Source organism: Toxotes jaculatrix, chromosome 13, assembly GCF_017976425.1.
Source record: "Toxotes jaculatrix isolate fToxJac2 chromosome 13, fToxJac2.pri, whole genome shotgun sequence".
NCBI lineage: Eukaryota > Metazoa > Chordata > Actinopteri > Toxotidae > Toxotes > Toxotes jaculatrix.
The window spans coordinates 3699306-3722052 of NC_054406.1; the positions used below are offsets into that span (position 1 = coordinate 3699306).

General features: G+C 41.4%; 1 protein-coding gene across 2 annotated transcripts; it reads right to left on the reverse strand.

Annotated features, from left to right (window-relative positions):
• Positions 1-34: 34 nt before the first annotated feature.
• Positions 35-22701, reverse strand: LOC121191726. 2 transcript variants are annotated; one of them, XM_041053077.1, is made up of 45 exons: positions 22638-22701; positions 21697-21768; positions 19399-21538; positions 19198-19290; positions 18819-18932; positions 18358-18514; positions 18057-18249; positions 15690-17574; positions 15304-15396; positions 15062-15109; positions 14167-14724; positions 13763-13836; positions 13445-13543; positions 13050-13213; positions 12715-12871; positions 12398-12592; positions 11557-11716; positions 10741-10805; positions 10261-10514; positions 9709-9889; positions 9141-9344; positions 8685-8835; positions 8346-8416; positions 8123-8215; positions 7771-8009; positions 7312-7492; positions 6833-7027; positions 6509-6659; positions 6264-6379; positions 5886-6032; positions 5448-5598; positions 5089-5261; positions 4798-4933; positions 4450-4569; positions 4312-4349; positions 4093-4210; positions 3858-3970; positions 3444-3654; positions 3131-3357; positions 2875-3046; positions 2519-2670; positions 2187-2301; positions 1832-2098; positions 1569-1698; positions 35-1169 (listed from the first exon to the last, which is right to left on the reverse strand). In XM_041053077.1, exons 2-45 carry the CDS (start codon positions 21706-21708, stop codon positions 938-940), a joined length of 10545 nt encoding a protein of 3514 aa, XP_040909011.1. In that variant the 5' UTR covers positions 21709-21768; positions 22638-22701; the 3' UTR covers positions 35-937. The 2 variants fall into 2 exon arrangements, with proteins under 2 accessions (XP_040909011.1, XP_040909010.1); XM_041053076.1 differs by having other exon boundaries at positions 13445-13546.
• Positions 22702-22747: the final 46 nt, after the last annotated feature.

Here is a 22747-nt window from a genome sequence, read left to right on the forward strand (position 1 = left end):
CCTCCCTCATATAGAACCTATGTATATTAAATATTGCTGGAAACAAGACGTTTCCTACTTCACTGTAAAGTCTGTTCTCAGTGTTTGTGAACTGGAGGCTTCAGGTTTCCACATCAAACGTGCAAGTTACATATTTAAACAGCGGCTTCAAACACGGCTCAGCTGATTATAATCAACCACTGAAATTACTGCAAAGTGATGTTTATCAATTCAGGAAACAATCAGATGTAACAGATGACACACCGTGAGAACAAACACTGACTGTACAGAATCATTCAGCTTGTTAATAATCTTCTGAAGTTGTGCTACAGCAGCTTGGGTCACCAAATGTTTTATAACCGACTTTCAACCATAAACTAATTTTCTTGTTTGTTGTGTTCTCACTTTGTTTTAAACATTTAAAGACGTCTGTTGTAATCTGTCAAACACCAACGTCCCATTGGTGTTTGACAGATTTGAAGCCTCATTCTGTGCTGAACTATCAGTGTTTGTATCACACTGAGCAGACAGACAGAGGACGAGTGGACGATGCTCCTGCTGTAAAATCTGTTGCATCTCACAGACTTCTTTGTGAAACCAGGCCCTGAAACATCAGCTGAAGTGTGCGATGGCAGCAGTTCAAGACCAAAAAGGGAAATCCAAAATGTTGTGAAACAAAAACTGGCTGTAAATTTTGAAAAACATCACTTTATTTATTTGTTGCATAGAGACTGAAGAAATCACGGAACACGGATGTGAACCTCCAGAGTTTGGAAAAAATGTAACTTTCATCATGGTTTCATCATAATCTGCTGATGACTGGATGAAAGAGGAATGTGATTCTCTTTAGTTTTTACATAATTTACAAACTTTTAAACTCAACTTAATGTTCTGCTTGAAACACAGACCTTCGAAAAACAACAACATAACAACAGAAAAGATCTTATAGCTGCCTTCATCATTCTGAATCCACCTCGTCAGGTGTAAATGTTGGGTCGTCTGTTGTCTGTTGGTCCATACCTCGTCTGTCTTCCCCCTGCAGCTCTCGGACGGTGAGCATTCGAATGAGCATGGCCTCCATGGTGCTGTCACCCAGAGGGGTGGAGGAGAACCACAGAGGGCTGCTGGGAACACAGCAGCGCTCTGGTTGAAGGTAAAACAAGTCGCGGCGCTGCCTCACTGACTCCGAGCTGAATGGAAGGAGGGAAAACATTTAAATTTAAAATGGTCGTTGTGTTTACACAGGTGTTCAGGAGCCGTTTTAAATTCTTGCAGAATAAATAATAATACAACACACGTCATCCAGAGTTTTAAAATGTGTGTCCCTTTCTCAATCTCTGTGCATTCTCTATATAATGTATTTTAGACAACGTAGCGACACTTGGAAACCGATAATGGTACAACTTAAAGTTGTTGGTGTTTGTTCAGCAATTGCCATTCATGGTATTTTCATTTTATGATAACCTCTCCATTGACACGTTTCCGAGCAACGTCAGTGAGATAAGGGTTCAAGCACGAGGCAAAAAATAACCCAGATTGTTGAAATTTTATGAGAGATTCAACATGAAAAGCATTTTTTTTGTGCTCACCACTTGGAGAGGTAGAACTCGTAGAGTCTGACTGGGCAGCGTAGAGGGTTCTCTGTGTTCTCCTTCATCTCCAGGATCTCCTCTTCATTCTCTTTTTTCCTGCGTTTTTTAGCAGGAACTCCGTCTGTATCTGAAGAACACACCACATCCATCATGTGAAGTATAACAACATAAACAGTATCATAAGATGTACGACGTGTGCGTATTCTTCTGTGTTATTACTGCAGGTGTTGGTATGGAAGTAGCAGGTATTTCATTTTGACCTTCAGATATTACGGTACATGATTCTGCCTCGTTTGTGGATACGGGCAGACAGAAGCGCAGGAAACTGGTCTTGGTGTTGTTCCGGTTGGTTCTAGCACCGCGCGTGATCTTGGCGAAGGACAGCTGACGGTGCTGCTCCACCGTGGTGAAGCCGAAGTATTTGCAGCAGAAGAAGAGCAGAGTGTTGAGGAGGACGATGGGGGAGTACGCCCCTAACTGTTTACAGTCCCAGAGAAACTCCTCCTCCACACGGGAATGGATGCGACCTGCCGAGGAGAACAGAGACTGAATATAAAATCACATCCGAGTTGATCAGAGACAGAAAAAATGACAAACCCTCGGACGATGACTCACCACGGGCTGTGACTGACGGTTTGAAATGTCCGAGGATCTTGGTGAACTCTGCGGAGAACTTGTTGTAGGTCAGATCACTGAATATGTTCTCCATACGACCATTCTCAAACAGGTACTACAGAGAAACAACAACAAAAAAAGAATAGTCTGGTAAAACAAGACCTCTGTGAGTATACACAGACTGATATATTATGTTTTGAGGGTGTGAGATGTAGTTTGCAAAGGCCACTGAAAAGAAGAAAACAAAGCATTAACGAAGTAGTGAACGTAAAGCTTCCAGCAGAGAGGCGAAATCCTACCTGTATGTTTGTGTCCTGTGTTGTTTGTCTTACCTGCTGTATGCTGAGGCACAGGTAGAACAGGCTGTCAGGGGAGTACGGCTCTCCATCAGGTCGCTTCACCTCACTGATGAAGCGACAGAGGCCGTCGCTCAGTTCAGCCGCAGATAAATGAAGAATATCCTCCTTTAACTCTGCAGCGTGTGCTTATGGATGAAAGGGAGAACAATGATATTTTTTATTAAAATTAAACTGAAAGATCTTAAAAAGCAGAAAAACAGCTGAGCACAATCTTTCAGTGCCGACAGTGACATTTTTAAAATGACTTGTTTTATCTGACTTACATTCAAGACAAAAAGGTTCTTAATTTACAACAATATAAAACAGAGAAAAGACAAAAAAAACCATACAAGAAGCAGTGTCCAGGTTGGTCGGTGATTCCCTCCACTGAATCCATCTCTTCCAGGCATCAATCCCACACTGACTCTTCAGTTTGTAGTGTTTCCTGGACATGACCTTAGAAAAGTCTCTTTGGGACGTCTCCTCTTCAGCTGCCTTAGACAACTGCTGGAACTTGGAACCCTTGGATAGAGAGAGAAACAAGTTTACACCAAAAAAAGATGAGACCACAGACTTTAAACTTGTCTCTACCAGGTGGTTTATTACCTTTTTCTTGTTGTGGACTTTGCCCAGAGTTTCCTGTAACAGCGGAGGAGCGGGTGCAGGGCTCGGTGAGCACTGCTGATCCTCTCTCATCCGCAGAGCAGGAGAAGGAGATGGAGTGTGTGGTCGAGCGGGTGACCCGAGGCTGGCGTCGGTGAAGGGGTCGTCCTGGCGGCTGAAAGTACCCAGGTCTTCTTTATACACGTCATGCCTGCAGCTGCTGGTGTGGTCTGAAAATAATGAGGACAACTCAGGGATAAACGTAGTAGTACGAAGTTTCTACAATGTATAAACTAAATTAGAACCAATTTCTCACCCTTAAGGGCCTGAGTTTCTTGTCTCCCTCCTTCTTTGGTCTCCTCTCTGGCCTTCTGCTCGCCCGCTCCCTTGTTGCTTTCATCCTGCTTCATCTCCTCAGACCTGAAGCTGAATCCCTTGGGGGGTTCAGACTGGAGCCTCTCCTTCGTGGCTTTCGCTGTTGGTTCCGATCCACCCGACGTCACAGGGAGGAACATGGGCACAGGCAGCTGTGGAAGTTTGGGAAAGACGAGATGACAGAAAAATAAGAACAGATTAATTAAGAACATTTGATTTATAGAAACTTCTATATTCTGGAGAAGCTTCGTATTCAAGTAATTTTCTTGACAAACTGTTGTTTTTAGAGAATTAGAGCATTTTTCTTGCTGTGAGAGTCTTGATGTTTGATATTTATATACGGTGTTTTACGTACCGGTAACGGCAGTGCCACAGGCTTTGGTGTGCACTGGCTGTACATGTTCATAGGCAGAGGAACATACACGGGCACTGGGACAGGCAGCGTTATGACCTGGGGTACAAAGTTGTCTTCACACAACAGAGAGAGACAACAGAATAGGGTATCAAGTGATATTTAGCCCAGGAGTACAGGGTTATTCCATGACCAAAAAAAAAAAAGTTTATGTGGCTGAATCTTTACGTAATGCTACCTGTTTGTGCCTCTGTGTCGACAGTCTGTGGTGTACAGGAGACTCCTTTGTTGTGGACCAACGGTGTGCAGAGCATGGACTTGTTCCTCAGTTCCTTGGGGACTGTTTGAATACTGGCCTGTAGAACAGGGAAGAAGCAAAGGAGCAAGAATGTACGTCTTAAATTCTCACGCAGGCTAACAGAAGGACTCTGATGATGACTGCAGAGGAGGAACTTACATGTCCAATGACCTTAGTCTGAATGTCAGGAACAGAGCCTGCAGACAGAGCGTGATTTAGGAGAAAAATATGTCCACACAGGTAAAATCTGAAGTCCATTAGTCTTTCGTGTCCAGATGTGTGTATTTGTGTATTTACCATGTTGTGCGGTGCTGGAAGAAGCACTGGTCTGCCTAGCCAGAGCACTGGCAAGTGAGATGACGTTAGCGATGACAGGGGAGGACTCTGCGGTACCTGAAGATCCAGGAGGCGAAGAGACTGCAGATAAGAAACAGAGAGGAGTCAGCAGATGCTGTTAATAAATCATTGACTTGAATGTGGCCTGTCCCACAACTGTCCCAGCTGAAATCTCTCTGGACACAACCTGCTTTTTACATTAAAGCGTTCTAGAGTTTACTGTTACTGTAGAATTAACTAAAAAAAAATCATGATGTTTCCTCAGTGGTTAAGAACAAACAGGCAACACATTACAACAACAACACGTACCAGTGTTCACCATCTGCACCTTCTTATTACAGAAATGTAAGAGACATTTCAGGTCACAGAAGTGTTTGACCTCCCCTAGCATCGGGAGACTCTGCCTCAGTTTCCCTTTACGACTGCAGGTGTCACACTTTGCAACCTGAAAGACAGCAACAACACACAACACACTCAGCTTCAGCTGTTCTTACACACAGGACACAATATTTTATTTTAGTGAGTGAGTAAAAATGAAAAAAGAGATTTTGTGTTTAAAAACTACATTTGCACCACGTTCGTGCATCCACCTCAACTTACGCGGCAGAAGAGCATTTTGTACTTTGAGCTGCAGTCTTCAGAGCAGAACTCCATGTCATTTCCTTCATACTTTGCCGTCACCAGCGTGCTGGAGATGGAGTGGCAGTAAGCGCACGAGCTACAGTGTTTCCCCCACTCCTGCTCCAGGTCGTGACGAAAGAGCATCTTGCACCCTGGGAGGGGAGAAAGAAGAGTCTTCATTTGGTTTCTGTACTGCTCTTTTGCCTTCTGGTTACAAAACAAGTGAATTGGTACATAGACATTGCATCTTTTATACTAATATACAGTAACTGACACTAAGAGCTAAAACAACCTAGGCTACACAATCCTTCACTACACGTTTTCATGGGTCTCCTCACCGTCGCTGCAGAAGTAGCAGTCTCTGTCGTTGACCCTCTTGGCGTCTCTGATGATCCGTTCATTCTTACAGAATTCACACACGCCCATGATGTTGTTGACTCTCTTAAACTCTTGAGAACAGGCCAGGCTACACACGAAATTCATTTTGCTCTATGTGCACACACACACACACACACACACACACACACACACACACACACACACACACACACACACACACACACACACACACACACACACACACACAGAGTGTATTTTAAAAAACATAGTTATACATATGTCATGCTACAGTCTCTAAGCTATTAAGGTTAAAGAAAGTTAAAGAAAATATACTTTATAATATATCAATCTCTGAAACAACATGTGCCCCCAGTGCCCTCAGATCATGTCCTACCTATTATACAGCTACCTATTTTAAAGAAACAGAGCCAACACACCTTTTTCTGGATAACTTTGGGTGTAGTTTTTATAATGCGTCGACACTGGGCACACGGCAGTTTCTCTGGTGGTTTGAGGAAATCACACTGGGTTTGGTCAGAGGCTCCTGTCAGGTTAGAGGCAGCGGCCATGTCGTTCTGTGTCTCCTGTGGTACAGACAAACAAAAAATGTGAAAAGGTTTTAAACTATGACATAAATAAGGCACAGTATTTGCAGAAATGTGAACATGATGTCACAGAAAATGATTCTGACGGCTTCTAAAAGTCTGACAAGAGTGTGGAAACGTGGCTGATAAACCACACAAATGTGGGTTTTCCTTATTATCATGTTGTTTAAAAAAAACAAAAACAAACAAAAAAAAACCTTACTGTGTTACCTTAAAAGCCATGGCACAGGTTAGAGTGCAGAAGTTTCTGATGGAGGCATCTGACATGGCAAGGTGGCAGGCTGGCACTGTGGTCTTTCCACAGTTATCACAGTTCAGTGGGGTACCTGTGGAGAAGGAGAGCTTACTTAGAGCAGCTACTTAGAGACTAATGTCAGAAGTATGTAATTTGAACTGTTAAAAAGAGGAGGAGAAAGACACAGAGCAGCTGTCCTGACAAATGAAAGGTCCAGTACCTGATGCACTGACAGCCTGGATCTTTGATGCCATCACACAACTGCTGGTACAGAAGAGCTCCACCATGTCCTCACTGTTTTTGTTTTCAACCATGTCTGATATCAGAGTAGAAGTGCGGCACATGGCACATGGCTGCAGCGTTCGGATTTTCTGACGAGGGTTAAAAAACAGAGAGAGTATTATATATAGATAGTATTATACCCCATCACCGACTCAGACCATTTTCCATTTACAAAACTTATTTTAGCCAGTACAGACCTCACTTAACATTCAGGCTTTTATTTTGATCCATCACATCACTTCACTTTACTATATGTTCTTACCTTTTTGAACTGAGCCAAACACTTTGTACTGCACAGTTTTTTGTCCCCATCTTCCACCTTGAGCACGATCGCTGTGCTGCAGTGGGAGTGACAGTTTTCGCAGATGGACAGACTGTTCATGTTGCAAAAACGGAGAAAGCAGGGCTCACTGCAGATCTTGTGGATGACCTCTTGTTGTACGATCTCATGTTTGCTCTGCAGTAGGATAAACAGAGGACAGTGTGTATCCCATAACTTATGCTCCTTTACAAACAGCACTGAGTTGAGATGATTATATGTGAGATGAGGATCTTCGTTTTAGTTTCCACTGTAATATCTATAAAAGGTTATAAAGGATGACCTACTGAGGAAAGAATGTTTACTATAATCAAAACATGTCCATCACACAATCAGTTTACAGTTAGTTTATGTGATCATTCTTATAGCAGGCAGTGTTCCTCCATTATTACAGTACAGACAAATAAAATATAATTTCCTACAATGCAGTATCTGCTGCACATGCTGCACTGTGAATGTGATGCCACTGGCACGATGGGCATTTTGGTGGACACGATTTTCTTGTAGTTGAAGGAGGACAGGCAGGTCTGGCTGCAGAAGTCTTTCTTTGTCCCTTCAGTCTCTGCCTCGGCCTGAAGGACATTTTGAGACTGTGTTATCACCCTGGGAGAACGAGGGAGGATGAGATCAGTTGACACTCTGACAATGTTTAGATGCTGCTGAGCTGCAGGATCCTGGTTACTACTTAAATATCAGTGGAATAAAGGCTCTTTTAAAATATAGTTTGAGGGCATTTTATGGAGAGCCAGTAGGAGAGAAATAACAGGAAATGAGGGGAGACTGACAACTAACATCCCCATGTTCATGACAGTTTAATCTATAGGTAGGATGCCCCAGAACAAGATGCAATAACTCAGCAAAAACATGACTGTTGGACTCACTGAAGACAAAAGTGGCAGGTCTTCTGAACTGGTTTCATTTGGTAAAACTTTAGGAGGCAGGAAGTGGAACAGAAGATATCTGGGTGGCTTTTCCTCTGGTAAACTGTCTCTCCATCCATCAGGACTTTTTTGCAGTTGGAGCAAGACGCAGGCAAATCCATGTGGGTGAGAGTGGGCGCCGTCGACTTTGAGTCTCCCGTCAAGGAGAAGACAGAACCAATCTTCAAGTCTTCTGCTGGCTAGAGATAAAATCCAAAGTCTCTAAATGTCTGCTACTGTGGCTCTGCTACGTGCTTTCTGCTTGTTTGTGAAACATGTTTTTTAGCTTCTCATGAACTGTAATGTGTCCTACCTTTGCGACATTTGGCTCGTCCTTGATGTCTTCTGCAGATATGGAGGGAGGGAGATTCTGGTTGTACTCCTCATCGATGGGCTCTTCTTTTATCTTGATGAGGAGTAAAGACAGGGGTGTTGAAGAAGTTGCAGAAACTACAGTCACATCAGATCAGAAATGGGGCTTTAAAGTCGTGACCTTGAATCAGTGTTACATCTATTACAGAAGACATAAAACTCACAAAGTCCAAATTTGGTAGCGACGGCTTCACATCTTTAATATCGTTCTCTTCAGATGAAGGGTTGTTCCTTTCTGTAAAGACATGGTAAAAGTGAGTCAAATGGTCATGAATTTAAAAACATGAACATGAACTCTACTTAAATGAAGAGATGGGAACATGAGGAAAATAAACATTTTTGGTTTTGGCAAAGGAAGAAGCCACACGCAACTATTCCGTGTCTTATATTAGTAAACTGCTGTCAAAACTCATTGGGTATATAATTCAGTGCTACAGTACTACAGTAAAGTTAGAGCTGGAAGAAGGAAAATGAATTGTTTAGAAAACATGACGATACAGTACCTGACACAGTGAAAGACTGCGCCTTGTGCACCATCATACACCTGTTGCTGCAGAAGAAGTCCAACCTGCCCTCCTCGTTTTTATTTTCAACCATGTCTGATACCTGATGTGAGGTCTGGCACATGGGGCACAGCTGAGGAGTCTTGACTCGCTGCAAAGTTATGAAAAAAAAAACACACACACAACACAGCTGATGTGAGACTCATAATTGTGTTTGAACCTTTGAAACTTTCAATTTTATTTCACAGCCAATCCACTCAGCTGCAAATGTCACTGTGTGAATTCTATTGTCTGTTTATAATGTTGCTGCAAATGTTGTGTCTCTTGTACAACATTCAAATGCTTCTTTGTTCGTAAAGTTTTGTTGAATATGTAGATATGGCAACACCAGATGCTTTATATTTACTGTCCTTGTAAAAATGACAAGACCATGATTGTGACATTTGATCTCTGCACCTCTTTGAACTTGACCAGACATTCTTCACTGCAGATGTTTTTGCTGTTGTCCTCTGTCTTCAGCACGAACTGTGTGCCGAGGCAGACGGAGCAGCAGACGTCACACACAGACACAGACAGGTTGTTGATTCTGCGGTAGGAGGCGAAGCAGGTGTCGCTGCAAAGCCTGTGGACGATGCCGTCCAGGGTCAGCCTGAATTTGCACTGAGGATGACAAAGGAACACGTGCATGGTCATCAGTATACATAAACACCATATTGTAAATGTATATTTCATATACAGTATGTGGTAAATGAACACATTTAAAAGGATAATGCTGGTGATAATTATTTATATTTCTTACTGTGAAAAAACCAAAGCTTTATATAGTTTATTCTTCTGTGAACAGACACATCTCAAAAAACTACTAAAAACTCATCACTGATTTTTAACCATTTTAATCATTTCCATGCAGGCACATTGCTCCAAAGATCTGCTGCAGGAACAAATGTGAGTCACTTCCACATCCTCAGACCACAGCACAAACCCAACTGTAACAAATACACAGAGTGAGTGTCTTTTTCCTTACATAACAATATCTGGCGCACATCCTGCACTCTGAGCGGGGTCTTACTGGCGGTAGGGGTTTCTGGGCAGCCATGTTCCTCTTGGATTGGACAGAGGAGAGGCAGGTCTCACTGCACAATTCCTTCATAGTTCCTGAATCATCCACCGGAGCCAGGATGATGTTGTGAGGCCGCAATATCACCCTGAGGAAACGAGGATGAATGAGAGGAGGCGACTTTCACAGCCAGGGGAAAATCTGTCGGTAGACTTGTTACGACACAGTGACCCTGCTACATAAGACAATGAAAAGCACCAACGTCTTACAACTGAGAAGCTGAAACTAGGGAATATTCGGTTTTATTTCTGCTTGAAAAATTAATAAATTACCAAAGTAGATGATCATTTTTCTGTTGATAACCAATTTATCAACTAGTTGTTTAACTGAAAAAAAATTGGGATGTGAACTTTGACTCCGTTTCTGTGTCTCTTTCATACAAATGCACATGGAGGCCGAAATAAAAATAAATCAGACCTCAGGAATAGACCAGTATGAAGTGAAATATCCTGCACTTACTGAAAGCAGTTGTAGCAGTGTTTGGGGACCACTTTGATGTGGGGATGCCGTTCAGAGAGGCAAGAGGCGGAACAGAAAACCTCCAGCGAGCTCTTCGGCTGGTAAAGGGTCTGTCCTCTCTGCAGCTTCTTTCCACAGTTGCAACAGACAACGCACGAGTCTGCAATGATGAGCATTGGTGTAGAGTCTGATTCAGCAGCTTGACAGGCATCATTTTCATTTACGGCTGAGTCCGAACCGACCGCTACATCCTCCTGTGGGATGATGCACAGTTATGATACAGTGATAAGAGGCCGTCCCTGGACTTGCGTGTGACCCCGGTTACCCAAGACTGAATCAGACCAACTGTTGTATATTAAAAAATAATAAGGGCTCCACATAAACAGATACTACGTCTGCTGAGTTTGCTGTTAAAGAATTAGCTCATACCTTGTATACTTTTCCTTGATAAAATGAACCTACTGTATGAAATATACTCACAGTATTTGATTTTTGTTTCGACTGTTTGCCTTTTTTCTTTTTCAACCGAGCTGAGCCTTTCTTTCCTGAAGGGAGAAATCAGAAACATGTGATTAGGTTTACTGCAAATACAGATATCGTATATAAAGAGAATGGATGACACTTTATTTTAATGCCCCTTATTCTGCATTTATAAGCACTATATTAACATAATGGTAGCAAGAAATTGTTTGCTAAATACTATAATGTGGTTATATGGAGCTGCAAGGACATTCTAAAGTGTTTACTAATGTAGAGTATTTATCAACAATTATAACTTCTGTGAGGATATACTTTATTTCAAACAAGTGCTCTTACCGATATTTGCGCCTCCTCCATTGAAAACAATGTATTTCCAACTCCATTTGTCACAGTTCACAGGAATATCAAAGGTGAGTGGAACCTCGTCCATGTTTATAATGTGTTCTGGCCGGATCTTCTTTTCAGTTATCTTGTTTTTGAACTCTGCATTGTAAGCATGTCTCTTGAATGGTGCCATTTTGGGGTCTTTATACACACACAAGTGGTGTGGAACTGGAATTTTTTTTACCGTTTTTACTATACGGTCTATGGTTTTTACCGCTCTTACCTCGGCGACGCCCCCTGACTACGGTAGCCATGGTAATCGACCTTGGCTACCGTACCGTGATCCATATATAAGGCGCATCGGCTTATAAGGCGCACTGTCGGTTTTTGAGAAAATTAAAGGCTTTTAGGTGCGCCTTATAGTGCAGAAAATACGGTACTTTAGATATTTAAAAAAAAAGAAGTTGTTCTGACAAACTTTTTGTCCATTACCTTGAAGCTTGTATATAACTGCAGGCTGTAGCTTGTATGACGTCACACAGGCGCGAGTGCAGAAGAGCTCCACCACGCCCTCGCTGCTTTTGTAGTGAACCATATCCGACGTCGGCTGTGAGGTGTGGCACATCGTGCATTGGAGGGGTGTCTTGATTTTCTGCAGAAAAGCAAAACAAGGAAAGTTTTTAATCCATGAGCGTGTAGTTTGACACGTCCTTGGTACCGTAAATGCTCACCAGCACACCCAAACGTGCACTAATCGGTGGCTGAAAATAGTCCCCCAACAAATGCAGCACTTAATCCTGCCTCACTAACTGCTCCTGTTCGGGTGAGGTAAAAAACAGACTGACCCACTTCTGCCTGGCTGAATGCCACGCATTGTTGGTTTTCCTTTTTTTTTTATAGAATTTGTTGACAATAACAGATATAGCCCCAGCTTTATCATTTCTGTATACTGTACCTTATTCCCATTTTGCTATTGTGCTTGTTATTAATATTATTATAACACATTTATTATAATTTATTTTTTTACACATATTACCAGTTTTCCACTTCCATTTCCTTGCTGTAGAATGAAACAACTAAAGTGGAGCAGAACTAAATATGACTAAAATGTCTCTGTTCATTTAACCAATAAGCCTGCTTTCACTACAGCTGTAGCCAGCTGTTGTCCAAGCTGTTTTATGCACACAGCACATGGATTACGACTGTGTATCTCAGTGTTTGAGTAATATTGCATATAGGCTTGGGTGTTATATGATGATTTTGAACCTGCACACTGTTTCAGTGATGTATATACTGTAAACTTTTGTGCTTTGTGATGCTGATATTTCTGCACCTCTTTGACGTTTTGCAGACATTCCTCACTGCAGATGGTTCTTGTTTCCTCCTCCAGGTTCAACATGAGCGGTTGGTTAAGGCAGGGGGAGCTGCAGTCCTCACAGATGGGCATGTTGTCTCTGCGGAAACCTTCCAAACAGGAGTCGCTGCAAAACTTGTGGACAGCCTCGTTCAGGATCAACTCACACGTTGTCTGTATAAGATAATGATAAAGGAGCAGTGAGTACGTCAAAGACTTTACAGCTAAAATTAACTGTTTTTTTAAGGGTTTTTTTCCTCTGAAGTTCAAGAAAATTTTGATTTGTTTTTGCTTACAGTGCAGGCTTTGTTGCACATACTGCAGTGTGACTGTGGCATTTGGGTGGACGCACTGTTGGACTTGAAAACGGACAGGCAAGTGAGACTGCAGAAGTCCTTCATAGTTCCTTTAATGTCCACTACAGCCATGATGAGGTCCAGAGGTGTTATTGCCCTGACAGATCCAGGAGGGGAGATGAGGAACAGTTAGTTACATTGACCTTTAATATGTTAATAAATCTTTGGCACAAAGTTAATGTTTACACAGAAGGATATGATGAGTTAAGCAGGGTATGGAAGAGGCTGAAAGGCTTGCATGTTCTGAGAGGAGGTGATGTTTTTCAGAGACTGACTTGTGACAATAATGACACGTCTTGGTGCCTGGTTTGTTGATGGGGAACATTTCGAAAAGGCAGTTTTTTGAGCAGAAAACATCTGTGAATCCCTTCTTCTGGTAAGCAGTTTGTCCCTTCATCATGCTCTTTCTGCAGTGGGAGCATGTCATGTGTATGGCGTCCTGGAAGAGAACATATACAGATTTGAATCTTGCTTTATTGGGCAAGTTTTCTACAAATGCAAATACATAATTAACTAAATCTATAGTAAGACATGGAATTTAAAATACAACTTTAAATGTAATTTTCTTCCATTTATATATTTAAAAAAAGCATACCCACATTTTATGAGACCAAAATAAATGTTTTTATAAATGCTTTATTCACTAACCAGGAGAAGTGCATTTCCCCACCTTTTCGTAGCTGGGCTTGTTTTTGACATCTGTGGATGTAGAAGACGTTTCACAATGGTTGCGGGGAAACTGGGAAATGTGGAATGAAGACTTCCAATTCTCCTAGTGCATAACAAAACAACCAGTATAGTTTCCATTGTCATTTCCAGTCTTGTACAGTGGAAAACTAGAGCCTAAAGGAAAAAAGCTACAACTAGAAATAAGCATTGTACAGTAGTACAGAGATGTACAGCTGTAAACTATGAATGTAATGACATCCTAATACTTTAACCCAGATTTTATGATATGAGATTATGAGATTACATATTTGATACTTACAATGTCCAGTTTTGGGATTGATACCTTCACCTCTCTCATCCCAGCCAATGCAGCCAATAATTTGTTCTTTTTTTCTATGAATAATGTGAAAACATGTTTTTGTTATACAGACATTAATGGTCCACAGAGCATGAACCCTACTGACCACCTCACCCTGCCACCATGAGACTGATCTTTTGGTTTTGAGAAAGATACCTTGACAGCTACTGGATGGACGGTCATGAAACTGACCTCAGACGTTCAGTAGAAGTCCCATAAGGATAAATTCTGGTGACAAGTTTTCCTCTTGTACTATCTATAGGTTTAAGTTTAAACTTATTCACTCAAATAGCCAATAGACATCTATTAGATGGATTGCTACAAATGACTGACTTTTCCTGTAGCACCACCGGGATTTACTTTACCTGTGTTTAAAGCTGCAGAGGACCTCCGGCTGTCCACATCCATCCAGTCAGTTTGTTTGCCTTCTTTCTCTTGATCTTTTTTCTCCACACGATTCTCTGTATCGATGTCCATGGGCTCTTCAAGGTCTATGTCAGTGATGTGCTTGTTAGGTGAGCTCTGTTTCTTCTTACTGCCACCAGTGTCCTTGTACTGCTTTGTGGTTTCTCTGACATCTGCCATCACAGGCTTTGCTGCCAATCCTTCTGAGTCACCATCTCCATCGTTCTCCTCCTCATTTCTGACATCTTCATCTGTGTCTATGTCCATATCAAAGTCCACATGCAGGTCCTCATCATCGTCACTAAAACAAATGTTTGTTGCATCCTCATTGCTACGAGATGGTGTTTCTTCAGGTGTTCTGACAGCACATTTCACAGGCCTGTCATCACTGTCTGTGTTCACCTCATGATTTTTCTTGTCGTTCAGCTCAGGCTCCTCATTTTCATTCTTCTTCCTCCTGCCTCTGCCTCGGACATTTTTCCTCAAGGAAGAAACTCTTGTAGATGATGAAAAGGAGCCTTTTCAGGAGGAAACACCAAGAGCAGACAGGGACGGATATGTGAGTATCAACAGTACTACGCTTTATTACTATCACTACATTTCCAATCAGCTCGAAAAATTTAAAAAAATATTCTATACATGTTCTTATTGGCTTTCTTTTAAATCCATATATATTACAGATAATATAGAATATGAGACGTTACAATCAAATCTCTAAGACGCAGTCAATTGACTGAAATAACAGCTTCACTGCCAATGATTTTCTGGCCCTCAAACAGATGGGGGTGACAGACTACTTTCAGTAATGTTTGAAGTTTTACTGCTAGTGATGACTAAAATGCTAAATTGCCTTACCTTTGGATGTGGTGGCCTTAGCCTGAGCAGTGTTGGTCCTGTTTTCATCTGATTAAAAAAAAAAAAAAGTAAAATGTTTTTTGGTACCAGAAACAAAGCCTTTACAATAAATGGTTAGAGACAGTAAAGGAGTAAACATTTCAGAACTGTCATTTGTGGGACAGCAACAACAAGTTGTGAACCGAACACTGACATATCATCAACTTCTAAGTTGTTATGTTTATTGTTCATCTTTGACATACCGCTCGGCTGTAGAGAATTTTCCGCGTCTTCATCGTCGTCCTCGGCCTCGCTGTTTTCAGAATCGTCCTGCTCCACATTCAGCTGCAATTCATCTTCACAGGAAAGCAACACATGTATACGTGTATTGTATCATGAGGAATTTGTGATATGGTTTCAATCAGTATGAATACATTAATGCAATTATCTTGATATCACAGTGGCATTCATTTCTTCAAAACAAAAACTTTGTTAATTTTTTTTTTTTAAATTACAATTGAATGGAATGATCCAGTAAAAAATATAAAAAAGGGAGCAGCAGAAGAAGACGACTGCTAGCAAGAAAACTTTTGTTTGTTTACAAGAAAACCTCCACAGGGCATCTTTAAGTTTTGATCTAGGCACATACCTGCAATCTCAATTTCCTCAAATGATTTTCCTTCAAATCTTTCAAGAGATCCATTCTCCATTGCTGCGAGTAGCTCTGAGATTTTTGCAATGTCGACAGCTGCCTCCGGCGTCTGGTAATACTCCCTGTCTGTCCGAATGTCATGGCCCAGCAGTTTGGCTAGCTGACCAAGCTCGTCATTTGTGAGGCTAAGAATCTGGAAAATTCTTACTACGTGCTTACGAAAAAGCACAGACCTGACGTTCTCTGGGTTTTTTGCACCACACCGAGCTGCAAAAGTGTTGACGCACGTTTGCCCGTGGTAGAAGCTCGTACATGTGGCGATGGGTCTTGCAAATAAGAAGGGATTACTTTTATGCACACCACATGCTTCTCTTTTGTTCATGAGCAGTGTTATTGCACTGAGCAGTCCAGGGGTCAACGTAACGGTAACTTTTTTCTCGCCAACTTTTTTGCCACTTTTGCTCATAACACTGATCTTCACATAGCGCTTGGACAGAATTTGCTCAAACTGTGACTGGCATGCAGCAGCGTCTCCGTGAAGCTCGGTCTCGTCCCTCTCCTTGAATGACTGCAGTGTTATTTTTGAAACTGCGAACACATTTTTGTTTAGGATTAACACTTGTGCAACTGTTACTCTGAGAAGTGCATTATAGACCGGTGAGCTTTCATACATCGCCAGGCTTTTGACCGCAGATGCTGCTGTCTTCTCCATGCACTGGTAGAAAAGCTGCACGTCACCTATGAACGGTATGGTTGATGGGCTGTTTATGTTTGATTTTGATGGGGGGATGGAGCTCCATTCGTTGGCACACAGCTTCAAAAATGTCTGTGCTTCATGCATCGTCTCTTTGGCAGCATCCTCTTTCACAGCCCTGGCGAATTTAATCTCACCAATCTTCTTGAGCGAATTTTCCAATTTCAGTTGAAGACTTGGTCGGTCACAGGACTTTGTCTCTTCATTGAAACCAGCGAGCTCTCTGACAGCTTCAGCAACTTTGCTGAAGTTTTCAGGTTTGATAGCATCTTCAAAGCTACTTATGGACTTTTGCCTTAATGTCAGCAGGAGTCTTCCCATTTGCCTCAGCCTCTGCTTGATGTCTTCGGCTCTTTTTGTTTTCCTTCCATCCATGGAACACTGTGCAAGCTGCAGGATGTAAGAGTCATTCCAAACCACAGATGAAATCTCATCTTTCTTCAGGTTTTTTAATATCTCCCTCACATCCGGGGAGATTTCTGTTAACTCTGTAGTGGCAACCAAATTTAAGAGTTTAATGTTGCCACCTATTGGTTTTGAGAACTTCTTTGAAGAACACCTCTGTATGTGTCGCCACATTACCTTGCGACTATACATGCCTTTACAATATATACAGAGTGTAAATGTTTTAGCAGTGGTGGATCCTGATTTTCGTTTCACTTTCAGCTCTCCACAGCGAGTCTTCAGAACCTCCTGATTATGTTTGTAATTTCCCCGGTTTCGTAACTTCTCCAGTAGCTTTTTACGTTCTTTGGAGTTTAGAGGTAATGCAAACACTTCCGCGATTTCAGCCTCCTCATTCTTATGGGTGATCAGGTGACGAGAAATTCTAGACTGAGCTTTCCCGCAAACATAACAGTAATTTCTGTTGGTACAGGAGGGCTCTCCATCAGAGGCAGAATCGTCAGAGAAGCAGTCAGCCTCATCCTCCTGCTGGACGGATGAATCATCAGTACTTTGTGGCACAAAGCTCTGCTCTTTAGAAGAATCTGACTCTGCGAAATCTGGATTGTTCTTAGAACTCTGACACCGCTGGTTGTTGCTCTTGCTACTTGGTGCATCATCAGGGACAAACTCATCACCAGAGCAGGATTCTGCAGGACTAGAGGCTCCTGCTGAGCCCTCAACCTGGAATTATGAAGAGGTGATTTTAAACACTTTATGTCACCAAACACAAAACAGTGCTTTTATTTCCCTACTATACCATACAAACATTTTCACATTCTCATTTTCTCTTCTATTCTGTCTCTAATTTTGTTTAGAATTGATGTCACACAGACAGCATATCCCATTATTCTTGCCATTTTTTCAACTAAATAATTAACGGATAATTAGCCATGCCTAACTTGAACAAAGCCACATCTACCTGGTGCTTACTAAGGGAAATCCACTCTACGCCCACCCTTTCATCCCCTGGAGACATCATTATACTGAGAGTAGTTAGTCATTAACACAGAGGGACAGAACAGTAAAATATTTGCAGACAAAAATGTACTTGGCTTATTTGTGAAATAATGACATAATAAAAACTCCCTTTCTCTCAAAAACAAGACAAATATTTACGAACAAAATCAAAATCAAGACAGAAAATAGGCAGAAAATAAACTTACTGTTGAGCGCCAGGGATATGAGGAGTCTCCGTAGTTGTACGTTATCTCCTCGCCACGCAATATTTTTTTCACCGCAAACAGGCACAGGTGTGGCTTCCCCTCATAAACAACCTTCTTCATTTCACAGTTGGGACTTATGTGATCATCATTCACAAGTCTACCAAGGCTCCCATCTTCCGCTGATGCATCAATGCTATTAATGTTAAGATCGATTTCTCTTTAACGTGAGCCAGCATGGATATTCATTCAAAACAAGAATCATCCTTCAATGACAAAACTGAAAAATAAGCAGTACACTCACCGCCAGTTTGTTCCATTCCACGAGAAGTCAAACAAATAATTGGTCAAAGTATCACCACATTTTGTTTTCTGGGTCTCTTTGTGAGTTAAGATGTTCCCTCTATACTCAACAACGAAGCTGGATGGTTCAATGGGTTTATGGGTGAACACACCTCTTCCTAGGAAAGCAAGAATAATAATGAAAAAAAAATTAGATCCTACTACTATACAACAAAAGGATAAAAATCCAAAACCGTCCTCAAATGAGAACACCCCACATTTGTTTATTACATTTCAGTGTTTTATGTGGGGAAACTATAATTATTTGTTATGAACAGAAACATAAATAATTTGTGTGAATTTTTGCCAATACAGACTTTTGGAAGAGTTCAACAGACAGTCACGTTTTGTTTTCTGAGTTAAAGTGGCAGAAAATAAGGCAAGAGTATGTTGCAACCGGTTGCAGCTGCATATATCACCAACCTTTGAAGGAGTCAATGAACATTTCCTCCAAGAAGGGTTTGTCTCTGCAGGCCTTTATGTGCCCCAGGGAATCTTGCTCAGGTGTCAGTTGTCTGCCTTGTTGCTCCACATTATCTGGAAAGTTATCCAAAAATATTTAATATTAAAGCATCAACAAGGCAAGATTTTTATTGGCACTCAGTAAAGAAAGGAGTTATTTGAATAAAGGGTTCTTAAATACTTTTTGAATGTTTATATGTTTATGTTTGGCAAGTTGGTTCAGAAGATTAATTAACTGCAAAAAATAATTTTAAAATTGTTTACTCAATGTTTACTCTACAAAAAAAGAACAGGTAACATTACAGGTAAATGGGTATGGGATTTTATCTTCATGACATACCATTCTGCTGAAGTAAAACATCAGATTCTTCATTGTCCTCGTCAACATCACTGTTTTTAGGGTTGCCCTGCTCCACATCTGGCTCCAGTTGGTCTTGAATAAAAAGCAAAATAGAATATGTGTTAATGTGTAGTTTAATAAGTGATCCTTTCTTACTGATCAAGCTCTGGCAGCTCAGACGTGTTTGCAATGGACACATACCCTCAATCTCAATTTCATCCAAAGAGTTTCCTTTGAATCTTTCAAGAGAACCCTTTTCCATGGCCAGAAGTAGTTTTGAAATTTTTGCGATTTCCACAGCTGCCTCTGGCAGACGGTAGTAGTCCCTGTCAGCCCGTATGTCGTGGCCCAGAAGCTTAGCCAGGTGATCAAGCTCATCGTTCTCCAAGTTGAGAATCTGGAAAACTCTTGCAATGTGCTTGCGAAGATGCACCGACCTGAGATGCTCTGGGTTCTTTGCACCACACAGATTTGAAAGGGTCCTAATGCAGTTCCCTCCATGGTACAGACTTGAATCAGAACCGTCAGGTTTTGCAAACAGGAAAGGATTGTCGTTGTGTACACCACATACCATTCTTTTGCTCACAAGCAGTGTTATTGCAGTGACAAGTTCAGATGTCAACAAAACAGCCACATTTTGACTGGTCTTGTTCAGAATATTTATCCTGATGAAGTGCTTGGACAGCACTTGGGTAGTGTCGCCCCTCTGCTGGAATGACTTCAGTGTCATGTTTGAAACCTCAGGCGCACCTTTGTTTAAGACTGACGCTTGGGCAAGTGTCACTCTGCACAGTGCATTGTAGACCTGTGGGCTTTCATACATCTTCATGGTTTCAATGGCAGAAGCTGATGTTGTTTCTAGATACCCGTAGAAAGCCTGCACATCACGGGTGAATGGTATCGTAGACGGGCTGTTAACTTTTCGTCCACCCATCGAAGCAAAGGCTGTTTGGGAGACAAGTTCAGGCCATTCTGTTGCACACAATGTCATGAATGTCTTTATGTCTCTCATCTGCTCACTGTCATCACTTCCAGTGAGGACAATGCTGCATATTTTTTTGAGGGAACGTCCTAATTTCAAAGCAAGACTTGGTTTGCCATAGCTCTTCTTTTTTTCATCGAAACCAGTCATGTCTTTGACCGCCTGTACAACTTTGTAGAAGTTTTGGGATTTGACAGCATCTTCAAAGCTGAATATTGACTTGTCATGCAGTGCTAACAACAGTCTTCCCATTTCTCTCAACTTCTGTCTGATGTAGTCGTGCTTTTTTTGATTATTTCTGTATTTCTCAGACAGATACTCTGCTAGCTGTATTAGAAGGTAATCATTTTGAACTATGAATGCAATCTCATCTTGTTTCATAGTTGAAAGCAACTTCCACACACCAGAGGGAATTTTTTCAGAGAATGGTGACTCTGCAAGAGCAATCTCACCTAAAACTCTTGTCTTGCCAGATGTTACGGGGTTTAACATTTTCCTGGAAGTGCATCTGGCCACATGCCTCCACATGTTTATGCGTTTAAACATGCCTTTACAATACAGACAGTGCACATATGTTTTAGCACTTGTTGCCACGCTTGTCGCTCGTCTTCGCAGCTTTAACTCTCCACTGTTATTCCTCAGCACCTCTTGATTATGTTTGTAATTTCCTCTGTTTCGTAAATTGTTGAGTAACCTTTTTCGTTCCTTGGAGTTTTTGCGCAATGCAAAGGCCTCAGCGATATCAGGTTCTTCATCAGCATGCCTTAAAAGATGACGAGCAATTTTGGACATACCTTTCCCACAAACATAACAATAATTTTTTTTGGTGTAAGATGGGTTTTTGGACTTCTTTATATCCCCACTGGGTGTGTAGTCTTCATCTGAGCCATGTTCATCAGAACTCAAAGCAGCCTTATCTGGTTTGTAGTCTTCATCTGAGCCATGTTCATCAGAACTCAAAGCAGCCTTATCTGGTTTGTAGTCTTCATCTGAGCCATGTTCATCAGAACTCAAAGCAGCCTTATCTGGTTTGTAGTTTTCATCTGAGCCATGTTCATCAGAACTCAAAGCAGCCTTATCTGGTTTGTAGACTTCATCCAAGCTGTGCTCATCTGAGTTCAAAGCATCCTCATCCTCCTGCTGGCTGCATGAATCATTGTCTGGTTGCTGCATAGAGGACCCTGCTGTCTCTTGAGAAGAATCACACTCAGTCAAAGGTGAACTGTCTCTGAAATCCAACTGACTGTTGACGTTGGCAAAGCCGTCACTGTCGTGGCTTGGTCTACTGTCAGGTAGTTTGTCACCATCATCATCATCAAAGCAGGATTCCTCAGAGCTGGAAGCTGAAGAGTCCTCAAGCTGGAAATACAAACAAGAAATTTTATACGCATGGTACATTATTTTATACATACACACACAGAAATACCTGTATTCTTTGCTAGCATGCAATCAAAATAATTATTAAAGGAATAGTTTGACATTTTGGGAAAACTACCTGTTTACTGTTGCTTACATACCGTTTCATTCATTGCTGCTGATGAACAAGCATATAAGTTTTTGTTTGAAGTACTCGATCCACCAGAAGACTCCTGTCAAATGCAATAAAAAAAAAAAAAGTCATTTTGAAATTTAACAGTTTAATATTCCTGCACAGGAGTTGGCAGCTATTTTCCATTTAAAAAAGCAATCTGTGTATACTTCATTAATCACATACATAGTACTGGGCAAAGGTTTTAGATACTTTAGATGTTCAGATTCTTATCCATCATTTAACACGATAAAGGAGGCCAAATTTATTGTTCAGAATGACAACAATTCCAGTCATACAGCAAGAGTAGCAAAGAACCATATTTGGAGACATGAAGATCAAGGAGCCTAGCAACAGATAGTATGGCCCACAGAACCCTGATCTCAAGACCTAAATCCACAGAACAACTGTGGCAAGTTCTCCAAAATGCTTGGAACAACTTACCTGTCAAGCACCTTGAAAAAAATGTGCACAGGTGTAACCAGGAAATCTAGCATTGTTGAGGTGACACCATCTAAATTTGTTTCAGGTTTTTCTGTTACTCAACGAATTAAGAAGAAGAGTCAAGGAAAGCATCCTCACTTTAACTTTTACAGCCTAAAACCTTTGCAAACATGGCCATGAACAGAAAGAAACTTGTGTTGAAACTAAGAGCGAACAATAAAGAAAACTGTAATGCTAGCTACCTGGTGGCTGTCTCTTCTGTAAGGCGTGGTCTTACTGTGTTTATATCAAACCAGTTTTTTTTTAAATATTGTTGTATCTCACTGTTGGTTACTTTGCAATGCACCCATGCTTTGCTAGCATGCTAACATTAACTAGCCAGTAGTGAGCAAGCTAGTAGAAGTTTACCAACACTTTGTCTATTGCTTCTGACTTCAGTAGATGTAACTCAATAAATATATCGTTTTCACACAGAGCAACGTTTACCTTAGCTTCAATATCCCAAAGGAGAAGCAAGAGGAGTTACACTGGTAGCCATCTTCCTTTCATTTCCCCTTTTGCAGACCCCATGACGGTGACGTCGCATTATTCGTGGA

Excerpts from the sequence above, each read along its gene's own strand:
- LOC121191726 (XM_041053076.1), bottom strand. Across the intron at positions 10,806-11,556 it reads AGTTATATACAAGCTTCAAG|GAAAGAAAGGCTCAGCTCGG; the intron begins GTAATGGACAAA and ends TTCTCCCTTCAG. Across the intron at positions 10,515-10,740 it reads CGAAACAAAAATCAAATACT|GAGGATGTAGCGGTCGGTTC; the intron begins GTGAGTATATTT and ends ATCATCCCACAG.